Source organism: Protomyctophum parallelum (assembly GCF_964188405.1).
Source record: "Protomyctophum parallelum genome assembly, chromosome: 23".
NCBI lineage: Eukaryota > Metazoa > Chordata > Actinopteri > Myctophiformes > Myctophidae > Protomyctophum > Protomyctophum parallelum.
Genome location: NC_139715.1, coordinates 10,882,171 through 10,905,333, shown reverse-complemented (window position 1 = coordinate 10,905,333; position 23,163 = coordinate 10,882,171). Strand labels below are relative to the sequence as shown.

General features: G+C 43.5%; 1 protein-coding gene across 1 annotated transcript in view; it reads right to left on the bottom strand.

The window, feature by feature from the left end:
- Positions 1–560: 560 nt before the first annotated feature.
- LOC310853889 (von Willebrand factor D and EGF domain-containing protein) overlaps positions 561–23,163 on the bottom strand; it is a 74,580-nt gene continuing 51,977 nt past the window's right edge. The window contains exons 25-36 of the mRNA XM_083758361.1: positions 19,146–19,516; positions 17,952–18,714; positions 17,512–17,607; positions 8,003–8,098; positions 6,626–6,721; positions 5,844–5,939; positions 5,262–5,354; positions 4,733–4,828; positions 3,726–3,821; positions 3,143–3,238; positions 1,905–2,002; positions 561–1,456 (exon numbers count right to left, since the gene is read on the bottom strand). Of these exons, the coding sequence (XP_083614487.1) occupies positions 1,436–1,456; positions 1,905–2,002; positions 3,143–3,238; positions 3,726–3,821; positions 4,733–4,828; positions 5,262–5,354; positions 5,844–5,939; positions 6,626–6,721; positions 8,003–8,098; positions 17,512–17,607; positions 17,952–18,714; positions 19,146–19,516 (2,018 nt within the window). The 3' untranslated portion in view covers positions 561–1,435. The remainder of the gene's footprint in view (positions 1,457–1,904; positions 2,003–3,142; positions 3,239–3,725; positions 3,822–4,732; positions 4,829–5,261; positions 5,355–5,843; positions 5,940–6,625; positions 6,722–8,002; positions 8,099–17,511; positions 17,608–17,951; positions 18,715–19,145; positions 19,517–23,163) is intronic.

The following is a 23,163-nucleotide window of genomic DNA, read 5'->3' as shown; positions in this document are numbered from 1 at the left end:
GACGCTCTTAATCCAGAGCGACTTACAATAATAATAATAATAATAATAAACACACACACACACACACATTGGGTATGCACCATAGGGCCTGACTCACACCTTCACAACAGATTGATGTATAGCTGATGCATGAGACTTATTTACTGATGCAAGCTCGCAATGCATTTCCAATGGGAGTCACATGGTTTGACACAACATTTTTGTTGTACGGCTTTAGGCTGTGTTTTGACTGCCCCCCTCCCCCTCATACAACAAAAATGTTGTCAAACCACGTGACTTCCATTGGAAATGCATTGCGAGCTTGCATCAGACTCAGCTATACATCAATCTGTTGTGAAGGTGTGAGCCAGGCCTTATGCACTGGACACAGAACACAACACATCTGCAATTAGTTTTTTTATTTTCTTACAAAATATGAATCAATGCTTTAATAAGAAATGGATGGTGATTAAGATATATACAACATGACAATATGAGACATTATCAAACAACCAAATAAATAAATACTCATAAAGACTGGTTTGTTTCATCATGTTCAACCTGAAACGTGTGTGTGTGTGTGTGTGTGTGTGTGGGGGGGGGGCTTAGTGTTCCAGTTTCAAATATGATCATCACTTCCTATTTCACTTGTTTATGTTGTGTCCTGTATGACTTTTCTCTCTACTAGTTGGATACAGTTGTCGTCCGGAGACAATTGCCATCAGAATATATTGTAGCGCCATTTAACACAAGACGACACAAATACCTTTAACAATTCCTGACATATGATGGTTTGGTTCTCATTAATCCAAAATGTCAACAGAATAAATGATACAGATATGTTCCATGGACAAAAATGGACAGGTTACAGCCAAAGTGAGAAGCTTCACCTGCTCACATAATAATGCTCATAATAAAGCACAACTTATGATATTGAAACAAGTTTGATACGTCTGAAAATACGGTAGGTAATGGGAGACTTTTCTTGATTTACAGAATATACTTTTGGTTTAGTGAAGTGATCAACTTTGATCCCTCCCCCCTCAAGAGTGTACACATGGAAACAAAAATGGACCCTTACGGGCCTGTATACATGTAACTCTGAGAGTGAACAGTGGAACCAAATGGACCCTTACGGGTCTGTAACTCTGAGAGTGACCAATTGAACAAAATTGACCCTTATGGCGCCTGCAACTCAGAGCGTGTACGAATGGGACCAAATTGACCCTTACAGTGTAAATGTTTGGTAAAAAAAAAAAGATCTCCTCAAATATATAAATCTCTGTGATGAAACCATTTCTGGTACAAACTCAAACGGAAATCTTTCCACCAGTTTTCCTGTAGTAACAAGGCATGGTGGTGCTACAGTAGAAAGTGTCTCTTGTTGGTCCCTGGCTCCTGCACACAGCTCCGCGCCACGGCTGTCTCTGACTCTGCTCTTCTCTTCCTCGAGTGCTCATCCTCGCGTTATAGGGAGCTGAATGAAAGAGAAGGAAATAATGATGAATGTGCTCAGGCTTGGACCTGGCTGAGAGAGGTAAGTGCTTTTTTTATACGTCTCCCCGTCTGGTCGTTCATTATTATGGCCGATGGGGATATGATTGTCCACTGCTTCTGGTCAAACTGAATAAAAGGGGCTGCACTGCGACGTCAAAATCAATGTTAACGTGCTGTTTTTCCCTCCACTTCTCTCCCCCCCCCCCCCCCCCCCAACATATTTATTAAGCCTCACTTGAGAAATTTGCAGTATGTGCCCCAAAAATGACAAAACAAGAAATATTGAATACATGAATGTAAAAAACAATATAATATATATATAATGTATATTTTAGTACGTTTGGGAACCAAATGCCCTCAAGGTCCCCTGGGGGTCCCAGAGTCCCCACGCTGAGAGAACCCAGTGTGTTCTACACGTCTGGTCTTACCTTGGTGGAGCAGAGGGATCCTGTGTAACCGTTCCTACAGGCACACACGTTGGGCCTGACGCATCTACTGCCGTAGAGACACCGCTGCTCACAGTGGGCTGAGGGAACAGCAGAGAACAGCCAACACGTCACTACACTACTACTACACCCATGTCCCATACAGAAGGTCAGAGACCCCTGGTCACAATGTGTTGCATCACAACATTTAGCCAAGAATACGTTTAAAATATAACTCAGGCTTCAGAAATAACTAGAAAAAGTGCCCTTCTGGGCACAGGTCTCCACCAGGATAGGAATGTAGGACATTGCAGCTTGCCTTCATCTGGTGGTTGGATAAAAGGCCAACAAAAGTAAAAAAATCCAGGCAAAGGTTTTTCCTTGGCCTCTAGGGAGTTGGCATACAAAGTTATCCACAGATCCGTGCAGTTAGAGGTAAAAACACTTTTCGGCCAGTTATAGCGCCACCTTGAGGCTGAGTTGAAATTGTTCATGTGGCATTTTGTCCTCGGCCTAGTGGCAATGTGGGTGCACAATTTCACGGAAATCACGCGATGTGTTCATGATTTGCAGCATTTTGTTTGAAACTGAGCACTCCTGTGAACTTTGGAAGCCAATCTTAACCAATCAGGATGGAGTGTGAGAAATCTGAAAGACCGGTTTCGTTGAATGGCTCTAGAGAGACTGTGTACCAATTTGCGTGATGTTTGGACAAAATCTGTAGGTGTACTGTGCAAAAACTTGTTTTGCACAAAGCGGCCTCCTGGTGGCGCTATAACAGGCCGTTCTGGAAAGTTTGGGGCAGAGGTTCATCGTTGGCATCCAGGGAGTGTGTGTGCAAAATTTGGCATTGACCGGGTTAACGGTGGCCGAGATTAGCTGCTCACGGACACACACACACACACACACAGACGGACGGACACACACACGGACGGACGGAGTGCAAAACATACTCTCCCCCCATGCCTTCGGCCTGGTGGAGACAATTAACAACTAGAAAAAGTGCCCCATCGTGGGAACAGGTCTCCACCAGGGCAGGTCAGGTTGTGGCCTCCTGGTGGCGCTATAATAAGCCAATGTGAAAAGGGTGCCATTTTTCTCTTACGCCTTGGATGGCAATTGGATGATTTGAGGCATTTTGTTCCAAAAATGTGTTTTTCAAAAATCCACCTGTTGGTGGCGTTATAACAGGCCAATGTGAAAAGGGTGGGATATATTCCTCAGTGCGTGCCCATACTTACGTATTTGACAGAGCATGCCTTGCCAGCCAGGCGTACAGTGACAGGTGTTTGGACCCACACATTCTCCTCCATTAAGACACTTCTGGAGACACGTGGCTTTAGGAAACAACATGACACCAAATGACATCACGAGGACCAGAAGGAGCTCTCACACACATCCACATAACCACTTATAAAAGGCGAGTTTGCAAACTGTAGCTCCCTTCTATAGTTGTATTGTTTAGCCCAGGGGTTCCCAAAATTATTTGCTGTGAAAGAACATATATTCAAAGATTTTTCAGATCTACAAGCTTGTAGCGCGACACTCAGTGCCACGCTATGAGCTGGTAGATCTCCTATTTTTCAATAGTTAAAGTTAAAAAAAATGGTTAAACTGGTTAAAAGCTAAAGTGACACAGATACGTTCCAAGAGCACACTTGCAAAAAAACTATTTTTTTGGTGATCCTGCTTTCGTACAGGTAGATGATCTTATTTGCGCTGGGAAAATAAATCTTGTTTTGAAAATAATTGTGTGTGTGTGTGTGTGTGTGTGTGTGCGCGCGCGCGCAATTAAAAAAGGCTGTGATGATATATAGCACTTACGTTTATCACATCTCCTGCCTCGCCAGCCAGACGGACAATCACACACATCTGGACCTACACACCTTCCCCCATTCATACACATGGGCTCACACACACCTGCAGACAGAGAGAGATAGTCGAGTGATTTTCTAGGACCCCCAGTTGATCTTTATAAGGCCTCAGGCTTTAATACAGTTTTTTATGTATTTATTTCCATCTCTGGGATCCCAATCTACACTGTAAAATCACAGTGTACACATGCAACCAAAAGGGATCATTTGGTTCCATTTGTACACTCAATAATTACAGATCCATAAGGGTCCGTGTGGACCCCTGGTGGTCTCCGGACCGTACATATGTACAACATATAAACTGTACATTGAAGGAGCTATATCATGTACTGCAGTGACTACTACACGCTGTATGTACATGTGTGCAACATACGTTGCACATGTACGAGGCGGAGCGGCCGTGATGAGGTCAATGTGGCGGAAGCAGGACAGTATGCCAGAGAGGAAGAGAAGGGCACTCAGACAAATGGAGTAGTCTAGAATCTAGACTACTACATTTGTCTGAGTTTTATTTCATTATCTAGACTCTAGATAATGTAGGAGATGAGTGTCTGAATGCATAGTGTTGACAGCAGTGGCATAAATATCGACGGTGCAGCCGGGGCACCAAAATGAGCCATGGCGATCCAATTTTCTCTGCCGAAAACCTGCATGCTCGAGTTGTCATGCTCCCACGTGTCGGTAGGCCAATCAGAGGCAATGTTAACGTTTGTTTTCTCGTGCCTTTGAATTGAATTGTTAAGTCCTGTACATTTTGTACAAGACACGCTGTGATTGGCCATTAGTCCAGTAATTTGAGTGGCAGCATGCTTTCCGCACCTCCGGTCGACTCCTGCCTTCCCTGTGATACAGGTCGCTCCAACAAACCGCAGCGGCCAATGAGGTATCTAGGTTTTTATATCTATGTCTGACAGTGCAGAGTTGATATTGTCGTTATACCGCGAGGCCCATACTCACTCTTCTGACAGCGCGGTCCGGTGTATCCGCCCAGACAGGAACACACGTTATTCCTCCTGCACGCTCCTCCATTCTTACAGGGAGGACTGCACACAGCTGGATGAGGAAGGGGGGGGGGGGGGGGGGGGGGGGGGGGGGGAGAGAGAGAGAGAGAGAGAGAGAGAGAGAGAGAGAGAGAGAGAGAGAGAGAGAGAGAGAGAGAGAGAGAGAGAGAGAGAGAGAGAGAGAGAGAGAGAGAGAGAGAGAGAGAGAGCATAGCAGATCAAATGAGAGACGGAGCGAAGATGGTAGATACCATATAAATACATTGAATTCTTCACAGGGAAGCACAGTGGTTTATTCATAACTACATATTAATAATTCAATATGCAAAGAGATAAAATACTAAGTACTAATACTTACACTATAGTATAAGTCAACTAAGAATAGGGTTTATGGCAAGTGGTTGAACTGATAAAGTTTTATAATAGTTTTTTATTTGAGTACGATAATTGAGTGAGTGAGAGAGAGCGAGTGAGTAGATGGGTACCGTTCTGGCACTGTGAGCCATAGAAGCCGTGTGGACAGTCACAGGTGTCTGGTCGAACACACACTCCTCCATTCAGACACACAGAACACAGAGCTGTGGACACAACATAATGAACCTTTAAAGTCTCCATTACATACTAGCCCCATATGGTCCCTACACTCATTCTGTAACTCTTAGATGAGGTCCCACTGTCTTAGCTTCCGCCGCGTTTCAGAACCGGCGCATGGTTTCAACTAGAAACTTTTATTACCCTTTTCTGCACATCGTATCCAAAAAAGGTCCGATAATATATTTACTTTTGTTTGGTTTGAGCACCACTGATATAGTATAGGTCTTTCAGGAAACTGTCATGATTTAGAAGACATTAGAATCTGGTTTCAGGTCTTGGTACCCAGGCTTTTTTTTACCCAGGCTCTATAGCATCCCCATTCTGGATGGGGGGGGAACAACAGTAGTGGATGGGCTATTTTCGGCAGAGATGGTGTAGATGAAATACTAATACTAATAATAGCAATAATAATAAATAAAGAGCACTCACAAGTACTAAGTCCAGAGGGTCTGAGTGGTTTATAAAACACACACCTGTCTGACATGAGGGTCCGGTCCAGCCAGGCTGACAGCTGCACTCGTCAGGGGACACACACCGTCCTCCGTTGTGACAGTGACGATTACACACCACTACACACACACACAATAAAACACACAATGTGTCACAACACACAAGAAAACACACAATGTGTCACTACACACAAACACAATAAACACACACTGTGTCACTACACACTCACAAAAGAAAAATAACCACATAATCAACAAAACTTTGCAAAAATGCATATTTGGTATTTGGCGTGATTGATTTTAGAGCCGAAACCGAATAGTTGAAGAACCGGGGCTACCGCTACCGTTTTGTTGTGTTGACATGACCAAACGCAGCTTCAAGCTATGCGCGCACACATGCCTGTAGGTACTTGACAACAATGGTACAAAAACTGGTTCTTTCCTTTCTCAGTATATCGAGTACTTGGCTATCCTTCTCCTACGCACCTGTAGGTGTGCAAAAGCATTGCTGTTAACAAACTGGTAAAAAATATATATATATTTAAAATAGTAATCATATTCGGTAATTCGGTTTTCGGGCCAACTGTTTCCTATATTCGGTTTCCGGCAAGAATTTCCCATTCGGTGCATCCCTATATTTGTTTTTCTTTAAAATCTTGATTTATTTTTTCATAGTGAAATAAACAAGAACTTAAAGTATACTACATTAGTTCCATTGATATAAAAAAAAGATTTGATCCAAAACAAATCTTGGAATCCACTGTTCTACTTGAAAGTCACTCTGGATAATAAAATAAAGGACTTACTGGTCTGACAGCGGGGTCCTACAAAGCCGTAGGGACAGGAGCAGGTCTGGAGTCCAACACACTCCCCCCCGTGTTCACAGGGCAGCCTGCACAGAGCTGCACACACAGAGAGGACAGTGACCAAAACAAAACCACAAACTAAAAGACTAAATATAATGACAATCTCGTCAACCAAATGCAAAATAAAAACACTAATGTTAGGGAGGAATAAAAGACAAGTCATTATGTTTGGTTGTGCTCGGGTGTTGCGCTCTGAAAATAGCAGATCTACAAGCTCACAACGTGTCATGCTGTGATGCATTATGAGCTTGTAGATTGTAGCTATTTTCAGCACGCAACCAAGTGTAAAATCTGGCATTATGAGGCGGCACGCCAAAATAAATGTTTGGCGACAAAATCAACTGTAGAGTTAGTCGACAAAGATTGTATATTTAGTCGACTAAAATTAGACCAAAAAAAAAGTCTATATTCTATATTCTACATTTTATTCAAAAGACTACGACTGAACTAAATCTGCTGCCAAAGTGAACACTGATCCAGAGAGTCTGAATGAGGGAGGGGAAACAAGCCTGCACTGAACCGAGTCGCCCAGCAGGGGGCACCTAGAACACACAAACCAGACCCCACAGCTGGTCCCATTCTAATCATGTGCCCATCATCACAACACAGGCCTCACATGGGCCGCGCTGCAGCATGATGAATGAGATCAACAGGAGTCGTGACAGAGCAACGAGTCATTTGTTAGCATAATAATCACCGCCGCCGAGCGCGAGCCCTTTGATCTGCATGTGTTTCTGCACACGGATCGGGCCCTTACGGAATTACATGTATACGCGAGAGCAGTATAACAACAACAAAGCATGAGAAATAAACAGATTAAATGAACCTGGCTATTTAACCACTTATATGATTCGTTGACTGGGGTTGAATTCGTTGACTGGGGTTGAATTAGTTGACTGGGGTTGAATTAGTTGATTGGGTTTTGTGGGGTTTTTCTTTTCTTCTTTTGCCTTGTATTGCAGTACACAACAGTACTGTCTCTCTGTCTGTGAGCTTGTAGACACTGTTCTCAAAGTAGGGTCAAGGGACCACTAGGGGTCCTTGAGAGGGTTCCAGGGGTCCCCAGCTAAATGATAGGAACCCAATGGAGCCTTGTGGATTTTGTACACTGTTGGAGTTAAATTAACACTGAGGATTTTTGCAGTGAAGATCGGCGTCCCGGAGACAGAGAGCAATGGTGTCAAATGGGGCTCTGTGGCTTAAATTGCATATCAAACTGGGAGAAACACTGGTATAAATTCTCCGCACTAACTAAACAGACAGACATGTTAGACAAACAAACGAACAGGCTAATAAGTGATGGTATTGGTTGTTTACCTTCCTGGCAGGTTTCACCATGGTAACCGGCGGGACAGTCACACACGCCTGGCGCCACACACACTCCTCCATTCTCACACTGAGGCTCACATGTGGCTGAGAGATAGAGAGAGAGAGATAGAGAGAGACACTCTATTTGACACCGTAAAGTACCTCATGGGATTTGTGATACTTGGAATAATGGAATTGTGTGTGTGTGTGTGTGTGTGTGTGTGTGTGTGTGTGTGTGTGTGTGTGTGTGAGAGAGAGAGACAGAGAGAGAGAGAGAGATGGAGGGCAAAATAAAAGATACTGACAGAGTTAGAGAGAGATGGATAGATTGAGACAGATGTGGAGACATAACAGATGACAACATAGCAGCTGGGACACTTTCCAAGAAACACACAGCATGTGACGGTGTGTGAGTGTGTGTGTGTGTGTGTGTGTGTGTGTGTGTGCTGCTGATGAAGTTGGAGGCTATTAGGCAGGTTGCCCTGACTAGAGTACAACACCTCTTCTCCAACGTTCATCTATAGCATGTAAAACACTTAGTGATCTAAATGATAATGTAGTTCCCTTTGTGAGGAAGTGGTTCGGGCTTCACACCCACAACAACTGAGACATTATTTTCCAGTCCAAACAGGACGGTGGGTTTGGCGTGCCGAACGTGGAGTGGATATATAACGCCACAAGGCTGGCTCACTTGATAAACATGCTAAACAGTGATGACACGACTGTCAGGGAACTTGCTAGATCTTCTCTGTTTCTAGATATGAAACGGCGTAAAGTGCCACTGGCAGCAGAGGGCGAGCCAAGTTTCTTGGGGTTTAGAAGAAAGCCCAACCTTAAAATGGACTCACATGCTACTGGGTTTGGGGTGTCGTCAGATTGGCCTGACCTCAATGACCTCTGTGTGAGAACTGGAGTATCTCTGTGCTGGGTTCGACCTGACTCTGAATCTGTAGCAGTTTCTGAGGACATTATTACCAACTGTTTGATCTCAGTAAGGAGTACTGTAATTGATACGGAACACCATATATCACCAGTCAATGCACGGAGGTACCTTATAATGTTACAACAGCAAAAACAACAACAACACTGGACTGGTTTAAAACTACAGGTGAAGCTAGCTTGCCTTCCCGATGCAAACCACACCATACTGTATCTCATACAATATTCAAGAATTATGCAGTTGATGAGGATATACAGTAGAGTCAGTAAAACACTGTTGTAAGGAGATGTATAGTTAGTAAAACACTGTTGTAAGGACATAGTCAGTAAAACACTGTTGTAAGGAGATGTATAGAGTCAGTAAAATACTGTTGTAAGGAGATGTATAGAGTCAGTAAAACACTGTTGTAAGGAGATGTATAGTCAGTAAAACACTGTTGTAAGGAGATGTATAGTCAGTAAACACTGTTGTAAGGAGATGTATAGAGTCAGTAAAACACTGTTGTAAGGAGATGTATAGAGTCAGTAAACACTGTTGTAAGGAGATGTATAGTCAGTAAACACTGTTGTAAGGAGATGTATAGAGTCAGTAAAACACTGTTGTAAGGAGATGTATAGTCAGTAAAACACTGTTGTAAGGAGATGTATAGTCAGTAAAACACTGTTGTAAGGATATGTATAGAGTCAGTAAAACACTGTTGTAAGGAGATAGTCAGTAAAACACTGTTGTAAGGAGATAGTCAGTAAAACACTGTTGTAAGGAGATAGTCAGTAAAACACTGTTGTAAGGAGATAGTCAGTAAAACACTGTTGTAAGGAGATAGAGTCACTGATGATATAACCCACCTTTTGAATAATAACAGCATTTAACAAAAACTGATGGTGACTCTCCTATTGGCCTTCACTGATGTGTGGTGACTCTCCTATTGGCCTTCACTGATGTGTGGTGACTCTCCTATTGGCCTTCACTGATGGTGACTCTCCTATTGGCCTTCACTGATGTGTGGTGACTCTCCTATTGGCCTTCACTGATGGTGACTCTCCTATTGGCCTTCACTGATGGTGACTCTCCTATTGGCCTTCACTGATGGTGACTCTCCTATTGGCCTTCACTGATGGTGACTCTCCTATTGGCCTTCACTGATGGTGACTCTCCTATTGGCCTTCACTGATGGTGACTCTCCTATTGGCCTTCACTGATGGTGACTCTCCTATTGGCCTTCACTGATGGTGACTCTCCTATTGGCCTTCACTGATGTGTGCCTATGATTGCTATACAATATCCATATTGATTTCCATAAAAATATGATAGCTACGACAGACTACATCACAAATTATTAAAATAGTCAATCCCTTTAATCACTCACCAGTGGATCTCTCTCTCGCTCCCCCCCCCCCCCCGCCCTTGAGAAAGTAAGACTCTTTCTCAATAATGGCACTATGCCAACTTCTCTATTATTCTCTCTCTCACAGACATGTCTTCATCAATAATGCCACTATGCCAACTTCTCTATTCTCCCTCTCACACAAGACACTATAAAGGTCATTGACCCTTTCAGTTCAACTAGGCCTTCCTTAAGGGTTCTATCTGGTGCAGAGCTGTGCTTCAGAGGGTCACCACTTATACAAACTACCCTGACCTTGACCTCGACCCTGACCTTGACCCTGACCTCGACCCTGACCCCAACATCCTACAGTCCAATAAATTGTCTTAGTATAAAAGTGTGAAAAGAGACTCTTCAAAGACTTCAGTACAATTAAAACAGCCTTTCTTTCACACCATCAGAATGAAACAATACAAGGAAGAATCATTTAGGAATGCTTAAACATTCTGCCGAGAAATAGCCTTCCTGCCCAGGTTCAAATCAATCGGAAGCATCAAAGTATGAAATTCAAATGACTGTAGTTGGGACTTCTTTAACTCTATCTATATATACAGACTTGGGGAAAAAAAAGAGTTAATGCTCGATTCAGTGACTTGAGCTAAATTGTGTAGAACGATTAGCCTTCTCCTGACGTCACTCCTCCATGATACGGGGGCGCACATGCAGGTTTTTGGCTACTAGCTAGCTCTTAATCGCTCACACCTGCCCAAGTTTGGGTTGGGGTTGTGCATGTCTTTTAGGGATTCCGTTATGAACGATTAAAAATCGATTCATAATATATATATTAGGGCTGTCAATCGATTAAAATATTTAACTTGATTAATCGCATGATTGTCCATAGTTAACTGTGATTAATCGCAAATTAATCGCATATTTTGTATCCGTTCTAAATATACCTTAAATCAGTGGTTTTCAAGATTTTTCATATCAAGGCCCATTATTGTCTCCACCAGCCGAAGGCATGGGGAGAGTATGTTTTGCACTCCGTCCGTCCGTCCGTGTGTCTGTGTGTCCGTCCGTCCGTCCGTGAACAGCTAATCTCAGCCACCGTTAACCCGGTCGATGCCAAATTTTGCACACACACTCCCTGGATGCCAACCATGAACCTCTGCCCCAAACTTTCCAGAACGGCCTGTTATAGCGCCACCAGGAGGCCGCTTTGTGCAAAACAAGTTTTTGCACAGTACACCTACAGATTTTGTCCAAACATCACGCAAATTGCTACACAGTCTCTCTAGAGCCATTCAACCAAACCGGTCTTTCAGATTTCTCAGACTCCATCCTGATTGGTTAAGATTGGCTTCCAAAATTCACAGGAGTGCTCAGTTTCAAACAAAATGCTGCAAATCATGAACACATCGCGTGATTTCCGTGAAATTGTGCACCCACATTCCCACTAGGCCGAGGACGAAATGCCACATGAACAATTTCAACTCAGCCTCAAGGTGGCGCTATAACTGGCCCAAAAGTGTTTTTACCTCTAACTGCACGGATCTGTGGATAACTTTCTATGCCAACTCCCTAGAGGCCAAGGAAAAACCTTTGCCTGGAATGTTTCACATCTGCTCTTTATAGCGCCACCAGGAGGCCGACATATGTAAAACACATTTTCTATTATTACTCCTTCACATTTTATCCAAATTTCACGCAAATCGGTACACATGATCTCCATAGTCATGTGATCAAGACAGGTTTGTTTGATTTCTCATATTCCATCCTGATTGGCCACGATTGCCTCCTACAGTTTTCAGGAGTAGCCCGCTTTGTACAAATCGCCACAACTCCTCAATGCAGCGTCCGATTGCGATGAAACTGTGCACGCATATTCCCACTAGGCTGAGGAAGAAATGCCACTTGACAGTTTTCAACAGCCTGATGGTGGCGCTACAACAAGCCAAGTCGCGTCATGCACTCGCACACGCACACGCACACACACACACACACACACACACACACACACACACACGCCAGGGAGCAGGGCTAACTAGACCCCCCACTGGTCAAAAACTGTGCTTGAACAACCTTTGGCAATTCTCATTTTAAATCTATACATTTACACTTAATACAATATTTGTTTTGATTTCTTTAGCACAATAGCCTATAAAAAATACAACAAGGGGACATATAGAAAATAACACGGAATGCCTCTCTGCCTGCTTTGCACTCAGCATCAAGGGTTGGATTGGGGTATTGTCCAGGGGGCTTCTTCTACTCAACAGCCAGGAGAGTGGGTGTGTCAACTCTCACCCAGCAGGAGATTGGCTATTGTAAAGTTGAGCAGGAATGTGCATTTACCAAACATCACAGAAGACTTCACAACTGTTTCTTGACCACGTCACCACAGTGCGTTTGCAAGGAGCTGCCAGCAAGAGGTTAGTTTGAGTGGCTCTGCTTCTATTTTATTTCTATTGGGTATTTTATTTTATTCTTTCCCTGTTTGTACGTTTAACTGCATGCCATTATCTCTTCCATGCTCTCTCCCTCTTTTCTTTGTTGCAATACTCCAGATTATTTTAGCATGACAACGGGTTATGAAATACACAATGATTATTATTTAGGCCCCTTTACAGCAACTGACTGCAAATTATGCAATTTATTTCATAGACATTTTAGACAAAGGTTAGTTGACCTTGTTTATTCTGCATTTGAGCCACGGACCACCATTTGATGATATTTAGCCTTCCAGACCCAAACTAAAGAACTGTATTGATGTTGGCCAATGGTACCATTACGAGAGATACATCAAAATAAAAAAAATTCTAATTGTGTAGACTTAAATTAACTTAAGTAATTCAGCTGTTTAACAATTATTCAACTCTTCAGTGTCAAATTGCCATGCGTCTCTCAACCATTCTGTCAAACTTCACAGTGCGTTAATCGTGCATTAAAATGATTGTGAGTTAACTAGTTAATAGTGCGTTAACTTTGACAGCCCTAATATATATATTTTTTTAAATGTTCTGGTTACATTTACAGGAGTTTTCACTACATGGTGTCTGTGATATGAAATATAAGCTTACCCTAATCACAGTAAACATCATGTCTTCAGTCATTTTCAAGTTACTGTAGTCACTTCAGTTCAAGACTGGAGTAGATTGTGATGAAATCCTATGTATGGAATCGAGAATAATTTTGAATAGAAAATCGTTTTGAATGTGGAGAAAAAATGCTTTTGAATAAGAATGAGAATCGAGTTGAATCAAATCGTGACCCCAAGAATCGGAATCGAATCGTGGGACACCCAAAATTTCACAGCCCTTATGTCTTTGTTCTCTTTTTCTATATGTGTCAATCCACCGGCATCATTGCTGAGGAAATTCACACCACAGTAGCTGCTTTCTGATTGGCTGGAAGCAGTGCAATTTCACCACATCGCTGTTCTCTCAAAGAGTCCATCTTCAAACGTCCTCTCTTGTGACTTCTGTCCCATCAAGCTGTACAAGGAGAGCAGTCTGAAAACCCACTACAATATCTGAAGACGTGTACACCTCAACTGGAGTCAACTCAACTCAGAAACTCAACTCAACTCAATTCAACTAAGAAACTCAACTCAACTCAACCTAAAATGTCTGAAGACATCTACACCACACCAGAGCCGACCGACGACACTTATGAAACCCTCCGTGATTCTGACCCTGAGAACACAGCACAGCATGGAGGTATAGAACTAACCGGCTACGAAAACCTCAGAAGTTCTGACCCTGGGAACACAGCACAGCATGGAGGTAAAAAAAACTACTACTACTATTAATAATAATAATACGATGATTTAAGTAACACATCTATCGATCTTATGCAATAGCGGTTGTATAGTGTCGGCGCAGCCAAATCACAGTGCCTCTCTTGTCAATGCTTTATTGGATGTGTTTATTGGTACATTAAAACCCATTAAGGCCTGACGTCGAAATTAAAAAAGAAAAGTTTTCTAAATCATGACAATTTTCTGAAAGATTTGAGGCACATTTTTCATTTTTTTCAAAAATAGCAGACCTACAAGCTCGTGGCACGCTATGAGCTTGTAGATCTGCTATTTTTCAATAGCTAAATTATAACATTATGTATGTAACCACCAAAAGGGGTTCCCGCTCAAAATGGGTTAACCTTTATTCACATGCAATCATATTACTGTAGCAACACAATGCATGTGCTCTGAATTAATGTATAAAATAATGATTGAAAATGAAAAATCTGATGGATTTAAGGATTTAAGAAGAATCTCTTCAAAGCTGTTGCAGCGTGTGTGGGGCTGCTCCTATTGGCTGGCATCATTGTCCTGGTCATACTCAGTGAGTAGCATTTTATAAACACTACTGTATCTTTATGTCTCATATTTGAGTCAGGAATAGTTTGATTGATTACTTTATTAACAGTTCACCAAAAAGAACACATGCGGGAAAGTAAAGTTCAATACAAAGTCCGATATTAGAAGATTTGGTGTGTGTGTGTGTGTGTGTGTGTGTGTGTGTGTGCGTGCGCCGTGCGTGCATGCGTGCAATAAGTCAAAACATGACCTTTAGGAGTGCATGGACGCAGAGCATATACAGCACAGATTATAGAACATTTGTCCGACAACACCAAAATAAATGACTGCAGTGTGGACCTTTAGGACCTGGTCCTGTCTGCTAACTGTCTGTCCTTGTGGACACATAGATACTTTACAATGACAAACGCTACATGCAGGCGCGGAGATACTGGGGGGGAAGGGGGGGGTGGTCTCCCCCCGGCCCGGACATCTTGGGGGCCCGGGCTGTCAGATGATCGATGGATGTTTTTTTACACAGTCACTCATGACAGATAAAACCAGCGGTGCCTTGGGTGTCCGGTCCGGCAAGGCCCAGTCGTGCGGTCAACCCCCCGGCCCGGTAACGGGTTGTTCCGTCTCTGGCTACATGACAGATTAAAATCACTAGAACTTCACCCCTGTGGCAACCGGGACACCTCTATTTGTCTCATTGTCAAATGCAATAAAGTTGGATGTAAAACGAATCAGTTTGTTGATTATCCTTCTTGCAGATTTGGACATGACTAAACAGAGAGACCAGTGGAAGACCAGTTTTGATGAGTTCCAGACCAGACATGACAACCTGACCGAACGGACTGACCATTTGGACAAGTTAGAGACCAGACTTAACGACATGACTGAACAGAGAGACCAGTTACTGACCAGACTTAACAACATGACTGAACAGAGAGACCAGTGGAAGACCAGACTTAACAAACCAGATGACCTGAAGATGCGTTGTGGTCAGTGAGACAATGTTTTTTATTCATTCTAATACCATGTAGAATGTAGATCATCATTTGTCATTAACCTGAGCACATGAAAACAATGTCTAACATTATATTTTGTGGTTAGAATCACATGGATTTACATTTGGTGATGGTGTGTGTTACTACATCTCTACTGAGAAGAAGACCTGGGAGGACAGCAGAGCATTCTGTACAGCCAGACAATCTGACCTGATGACCATGAAGGACCATGAAGAAGGAAAGAAGGTGCAGTGTGTGTGTGTGTGTGTGTGTGTGTGTGTGTGTGTACTGTCCATTAGTGCATGATCTATTTCCATCTATTTGGAGACACACATCTAGTATTGTACAGATTGTACTTTAGTAACCAGCTGCTTGTCTGTCCAGGACTTGGTTGTCAGACTCGTTGGCGAATACCAGTGGGTGTGGTTTGGATTGACCGACAGAGAGACAGAAGGAGTGTGGAAGTGGGTGGATGGAACACCACTGACCACAACGTAAGACTTTACCTTCATTATTCTACTGAGGCCGATTCTGAAAACGCCTTCTAAATACTGACCTACGTTTTCTGAAAAACTTTATTTATATAGCAGCATCAAAAAATAATAATACTGTACATACTGTACATAACCCCAAAAGGGATTCCCGCCCAGGATGGGTTAAAGAAAACATTTTAACTACATTTATTTTCAGCAAACTACATTTCACATTATTTCCTCTTCATATTTATTTCTAAATTGAACTCTATAATAAAACACAATTACTCTGTATCCGTTGTTTATTTCATTGTCCAGTTAATTTGTACCTAAATATATAATGTAATATATATAAATATATGATATGATAAAGTCATGATTAAAAAAAACTAAACATTCAGATAAAATCCTTGTTGTGAAGGTATTGTAATGTATTATTGTTTCTACTTCTACAGGTACTGGGGGCGTGGTGAGCCTAATGACGACGGTGAAGGACAAGACTGTGCTGGGTTTTATAATAGAGTATGGAACGACATTCCATGTGGGTTAACACGCTATTGGATTTGTGAAATAGTTTAGTTTATTTTCTGAGTACACCAAATAGACAATGAGCTTGTAGATCTGCTATTTTGGGAAATATTGCCCCCATAAGTCATTCTGGGGTTCAAGAGGATAATTCATATTTTCATTATTCAGATTCACCTTTACGGTCAAAGCCAGATTACAGGTCCTTCCAACCAGACTCAATCTCTCTCTGTGGTACCCTAACACGTTTCCTCCTCATTGTCTGCACCATGACCACACTCCAGTTACAGAAACACTGTCACAGATTCTTAATGGCTGCTATGTATATAAGGGAATGTATATTGCTACTAGGCACGACAGAATTGTTGACCTATTAGCTAAGGACATAAATTCATATGTTTCATCATCTGCCAAAATGTATAAGCACTCACGTGTTTCAACTGCCATGTTCATGCACAATAATGAAAATGATGCTTTTTCAGATGTCACAGCTAATACACCAGATATTGTTGTTGTTGATGAGGACAGTAGAGAAGTGACCATTTTGGAAGTGGCATGTACATTTGACCACAGTCTGGAAGAGGCATTCCTTACCAAGGTGCTTAAAGTACCAGCGTTTTAAGGATGCTATTATACAGCTTGGCTACAGATGTAAACTACTTGTGTTCATATTTGGAAGCCTCTGTAATGTCCACAAATCAGTCGTGAGGGGCCTGCAGATTGCAGGCATGCCCAAGCCGAGAGCTAAGGCATTGGCAAAGTTCTGTTCAGTGTCTGCAATAATTGGCAGTCGCCATATATGGAGAAGGCGATGCTTTCTGTATCCTGAAGCACTTGTTGTAGCTATTGTTTGTGTTCAAGAAATTTCTTGTAAAATGTGAATACAAATAAAGATGTTAAATGTGTGTGTGTGTGTGTGTGTGTGTGTGCGCTTTTCCATGTTTACCTGTCAGACAGTCCACTCCGGTGTATCCTGCTTTACAGCGACACGTGTTGGGGGCCGCACACTCCATGTTCCTGCCGCACGCCAACCTGCACACACCTGTGGACACACAACGCATGTCATGAGGCTGTTCAACCACATAACTACTTAAGCACTTAATAAACACGTAACCATGTTTGTCATTAGTGTACATCTTAATATGGGTTGCAGTGCAATGCTTTGTGACCTTGGAGACCAAACAATTTTCCAAGTCTTTTGCAAAAAAATAACAATGAGAAAAACTATGAATGCGCGACTTGCTATTATTGAATGGGTTTTATTGAGGGGTTTTTCGTCTGATGATCCAAGTCGTCGACTATACCAGGCAGTTGAGAACCATGACATCGTCAAACCCTTTGAAATAACAGAGAGAGAGAGAGAGAGAGAGAGAGAGAGCACCTTACCTCTGCACGTGCGTCCGTCTCCGACGTATCCGGCCGGACAGCGGCCACACCGATACCCCTCTCCACCGCCGAGTTCCTCACACGGCACGCCGGGGAAGCACGGCCGCTCGGCGCAAGTAGAGGAAGGCGCTCTGATCCCCGTCGCCGAGGCTCCTCTCCTGGGCTGAACCACGGAGGAGGTGCCCCCGTGGAGAGAGTAGGTCCCTCTGCCCGCCGTGGTGGCGATCGGGGCCAGGCCGAGCCCCGGGGGGTCCCCCACCGGACCCTCCGGACCACCGGTGTACGATGGGTCCGCCACGTCGTCGCCGCCGTCCGCTGAGAAGTCTGACTCGGAGACGGAGTAGGAGAGCGCGGTCAGGGCGGCGGTCAGAGGGACCACGACGTGCTTGGGAGGGGTCCAGGGTTTGGGCCGGGTGGTGCCCAGGTGGTGGAGGGGCTGTTTGGGTTGGGTGGTGCCCAGGTGGTGGAGGGGCTGTTTGGGTTGGGTGGTGCCCAGGTGGTGGAGGGGCTGTTTGGGTTGGGTGGTGCCCAGGTGGTGGAGGGGCTGTTTGGGTTGGGTGGTGCCCAGGTGGTGGAGGGGCTGTTTGGGTTGGGTGGTGCCCAGGTGGTGGAGGGGCTGTTTGGGTTGGGTGGCAGTGACACGGTGCGGCCCAGGATGCACCTCTGGAGCCGGGCGGGGTTGTTGTTTGGGTGGGACAATCTCTGGAGCTGGGTGGGGTGTATCGAATGGCCTGCTTGATGGCACCACTTCAGTTGACTGCTGCTTGCGAGACATTAGCAGACATGTTTTTGCCATAAATTGATTTTTTTGTTTTTGGAGAAGTCAAAAGCACAAGAGCATTACATTACATCACTGGTTCCCAAACACATTGGGAAGGGACCAATTTGTGGGTCGTGCACACATTTTTATGGGTGCCTTTATTTATTGTCTCTTACAGTTTGTTTAAAATTATTATTATTTCAAAACATTTTCAATAGACATTCCCCCCAAAAGTTTTTTTTATTTTCATTCATTAAAAACTAAATTCATTGGTTTTTTTTCAGTAATTCCATGAAGAAATCAAAGAAAAATCTAAGATTACAATCAAATTTGAATTTACGAGGGACGAGCGCAAATGCAAAAGTTTCATGGGAGTGTGCCCACTTGTCGCTCCACCTGTCAAATTGCATAAACTGCACTGGACGCTCACTCACCTTGGAGACGATGGCATGCGACTCCCCCGGCTCCCGGCGGGGAGGGGTTACACCGGCTCTGGAGAAGGTGGCGGCAGCAGCTCTGGGGTCGGGGCTCTGGCGCGTGACGTGGTCAACCGCGGTGGTGGCGACGCGGAGAACCCCGGCGGAGCCTCTAGGGGCGTTTCTCGAGGAGGCAGTGGCGGCGGTCACGGCTTCCCTCCTCCCCGTCCCTCCTATCCGATTGGCTCTGGTGACGGAGGTGGACAGGTGTTTGATTCCGTGGCGAGCGGGCAGCGCCGGCAGGTGCAGCTGGGACACTTTGCTGTGATGCGGGGATCGGCCCACCTTCTTGCGTATCGTCTGTTGCTGGTGAGGCAGGTTTTTGGACGCTGAGGGGAGAGAGAGGATGAAAAGATGAATCACCAGGCTTTCAAAATTGCGGGATTGGCCCGTTTTTAACAAAAAGCCTCAAATCATGAAGGGAGCGTGCAATTTACTTGAAATCTTTCACAGACTTTCCTACTAGGCTGAGGAATATATATATCCCACGCTTTTCACATTGGCCTGTTATAGTGCCACAAACGGGTGGATTTTTGCAAAACACATTTTTGGAACAAAATGCCTCAAATCATTCATTTGCCATCCAAGGCGTAAGATGAAATGTCACCCTTTTCACATTGGCTTATTATAGCGCCACCAGGAGGCCACAACCTCGGGGCACTTTTTCTAGTTAAATCTCAACTGTCTGGGTTGCACACAAAAGCCAAGTTAAAATGACCCCAGAAATATATAATACACAATGAAATACACAATGAGGACACATCATTCCAAAACCCATCAAACTTTAGTAGTATCATTATTATTATTACCATTATTATTATTATTATAAGTGTCCAAATTGTTGCAAAAATGGGGAAATAAATTGTAAAGTTGACTTATGTTGTTTTATTGTGTATTTAAATATAAGAACAAAAATGTGTTTATAGTATTATCTAAATTTACGTTTTAAATTAAAGATATTGGTTAAAAACACATAATAAATGTAATCAGTGGTCTAGGACTTTCCAAAACCCGGGAGCGGCTTTGTACCCAAAGATCTGGCATCGGTCGTGCTCGAGTACATTATACACAATCAATATACAGTACACTGAGTACAGGATACATACAGCACATATCAATATACAGTACACTTATTCAGGATACATACAGAACATATCAATATACAGTACACCAAATACAGGATACATACAGCACATGAGTATATCAGCTGTTCAGCTCCCACAATGCCTTTATAATGGACCAAATCACTTTGCAGAAAAAACTGTGAACTACAAGCTTATGTGTAGTTCACATAATAGGCATTATGTAGTTCACATAATGGGCATTATGTGGTTAATATTTTGGGGTTTCTTTTATCAGTGATGACCATAGACTGTAAGAAATATGGACAAAGCGTTCCCCGGGTCTAACATGGACGTAAAATGAAGCCTGTTATTCCTGCACTGTAAGTCGCCATCTTTCTAGATCCGTTTGGGCCCAGCTGGCCATTGGCTGGCTCCGTTTTGGCCCAGCTGGCCATTGGCTGGCCCAGAGACGAGGCGGGACTTCCCCCCTTCTTCTCCGTTGGTTTTTATTTTGACTCGAGTGGGAGGGGAATCCCGATCATAGACTGTAACGGTAGCCACGCCCCTCAGAACATACGCGACTTTATGGTCATTTATTTTATAAATGGGACCATAATCTTCCAAAAAGAATATTATGACATTAGAAATGAGACTTTAAACTAAACTAAACTTTAAACTGGAAGCAGAAAGTATTCATGACCATGTTTATTAAGGTAATACAGTCTAGGTGAAGTTGGGCCCAAATACATGGACTTCTATGGGGCTATGGGGTTTTTTTGGGTCCAGTGACAGCGCCACAACAGGCCATTATATGAACTTTCAGGAGTTTCAGGCTTCACAAATAACTGTCTGACTGCCCCCCTGGTGATGACTCATGAGTGATGTAAATGGTATGAGGTAACGTGGTCATTCTGTGCCAATACATGATTTTCGCTATGCTGTCTTTGCCTCGTAGCATTCTACGGTCTTCGGGTTGCCAAACCACAACCGTGACACAGCCTTGTCGGAAACACACGATAGCACGAGAGCTTTGCTTGGATCTCATACCAAAATCTCGAGAAACTGTGTGTGTGTGTGTGTGTGTGTGTTTCTTTCTTTTTTTTATCGAGGATTGCATTTGGTTTTGCATCGAGGAGTGTCCGAAATGAATATATACCAATACATCCAAAACTATCAACCATTCCAACAGTTGGCCCATTGTTGGAAATGTGGAATGTGATTTCCTTGGATCTTTCTGAAGTCAATGATGACTTTGTCACCGTCGGATGGAAACCACATATCTCCATTCTTTTTAACTTTTAGTTGTTTTTTCTGAAAGAAAAAAAAAGATGCCCCTATATACTCCTCATACTAGAACTATTTTTGCAATTTTAAAAGATGTCTAGACTGAAAGTGTGTCTGTGTGTTTAATAAAAAAATATTGAACCAATGAAAAGTATTAACAAGAGCTTGTGACTAAAGATCAGCTGCCCTTTATTTTAGCCCAATTCCTGAGGAGTAATAGCGTTTTGGAGGGTGTTAACATGGCACCATATGGTCAGATCCTCCGTCTCCCTCCGACGGGCCCTCCCATCACTGCGAGGCCAGTCGCTGTGCGGTGTCATGTGCACATTGTAGGATGCTGTTGTCATATTTGGCAACACGGCCGTGTACTCGTAAACGGACTGTACAATAGAGGAGAGTGATAGCAGCAGCTCTGAGGCACGCCTCTCCTAAGAACTAAACGCAGATGAGCCGCATGTTACTGTTCTGTAATGGGAATTTTAGAATGCCAACTACAGTGCCAGATATATGCATTATGTATGTATGTGTATTTATCTTCCTTACATTAAGTCTCTTTACTCACCAATGTGCTCAGTCTAATTCATGCAGCTGTCAATCCAACAGCTGACTTGACTTCTCCACGCTGTCAGCAAAGGTATACTTATTTGTGTGTCGCCCTTATGTTTAGCACAGATCCTTGTATGGACATTCAGTGTGGCATCTCTGGAGGACTGTCTGAGAATGGGGTTGGGGGACTTGCGCCCAGGGGGGCTGCTGGAACAGGCAAGGAGGCCTGTTCCTCACTCTCTGTATATTGTTTCTCTGCCGAATCTTCTTAATACATTCTCAATACTTCACCCTGAAGAATTATGTCATTCCTTCATTTTTGGAAGATTATTTAATCGACAACAGTTCTCCCTGTTCGCACAGTCTGGGGGCCCTTGCCTGTTACGAAATATAACCAGCTTAGTATACTTTTAAGTAGGGATGGAGCTCGAAATCCGATACCCGAAAAAAGAAAGCCCAGATAACAAGCTTATCGAGTACCTGGCATCAATAAGCTTTGGGCTTATTAAGCCTGTTATCGAGCATGACATCATGTTTAAGCAGTCAAGACAAGAGGCGATCAGGAAATAAATCTAATCACCCATGCTGGCACGAACATGTTGGTCTAAAGCCCAAATCACACAAAAGGGTCGGGACAAAACGGTTGTTAAGCCATGGTAAGACATGGTCCGTTGTGTCTACGGGCCGGACCGGCAGGGTCCGTTGTTCTGACAGAAGGTACGCAACGCCCGGGCCGCTGTTATGATGCACGTGCGGCACGCACACTCAAGTTGGTTTGCTTGTGTGTGTTCATTAGGCTATATAATGCACTTCTACTATGGACAGCTATAGAAAACGGATAAAAACAATTCACTCGCAATAAATTAACTAAATAATAATAATAATAAGTAGTCTATTGTTTCATTGAAGACCCCCGTCATGCAGGACGACCAGAGTGGAGGGAACAGAGATGTTCAGAACAGTCTCTGAACCGCAGCCGAACAGCATGTGTAAACACCGTGGTGACAACATACAGCTGGACTGAAACCAGATCTGAGGCGCGTCAGCCCTCCGAATGAGAACTCCCTCAAGCTTCGCTCCAC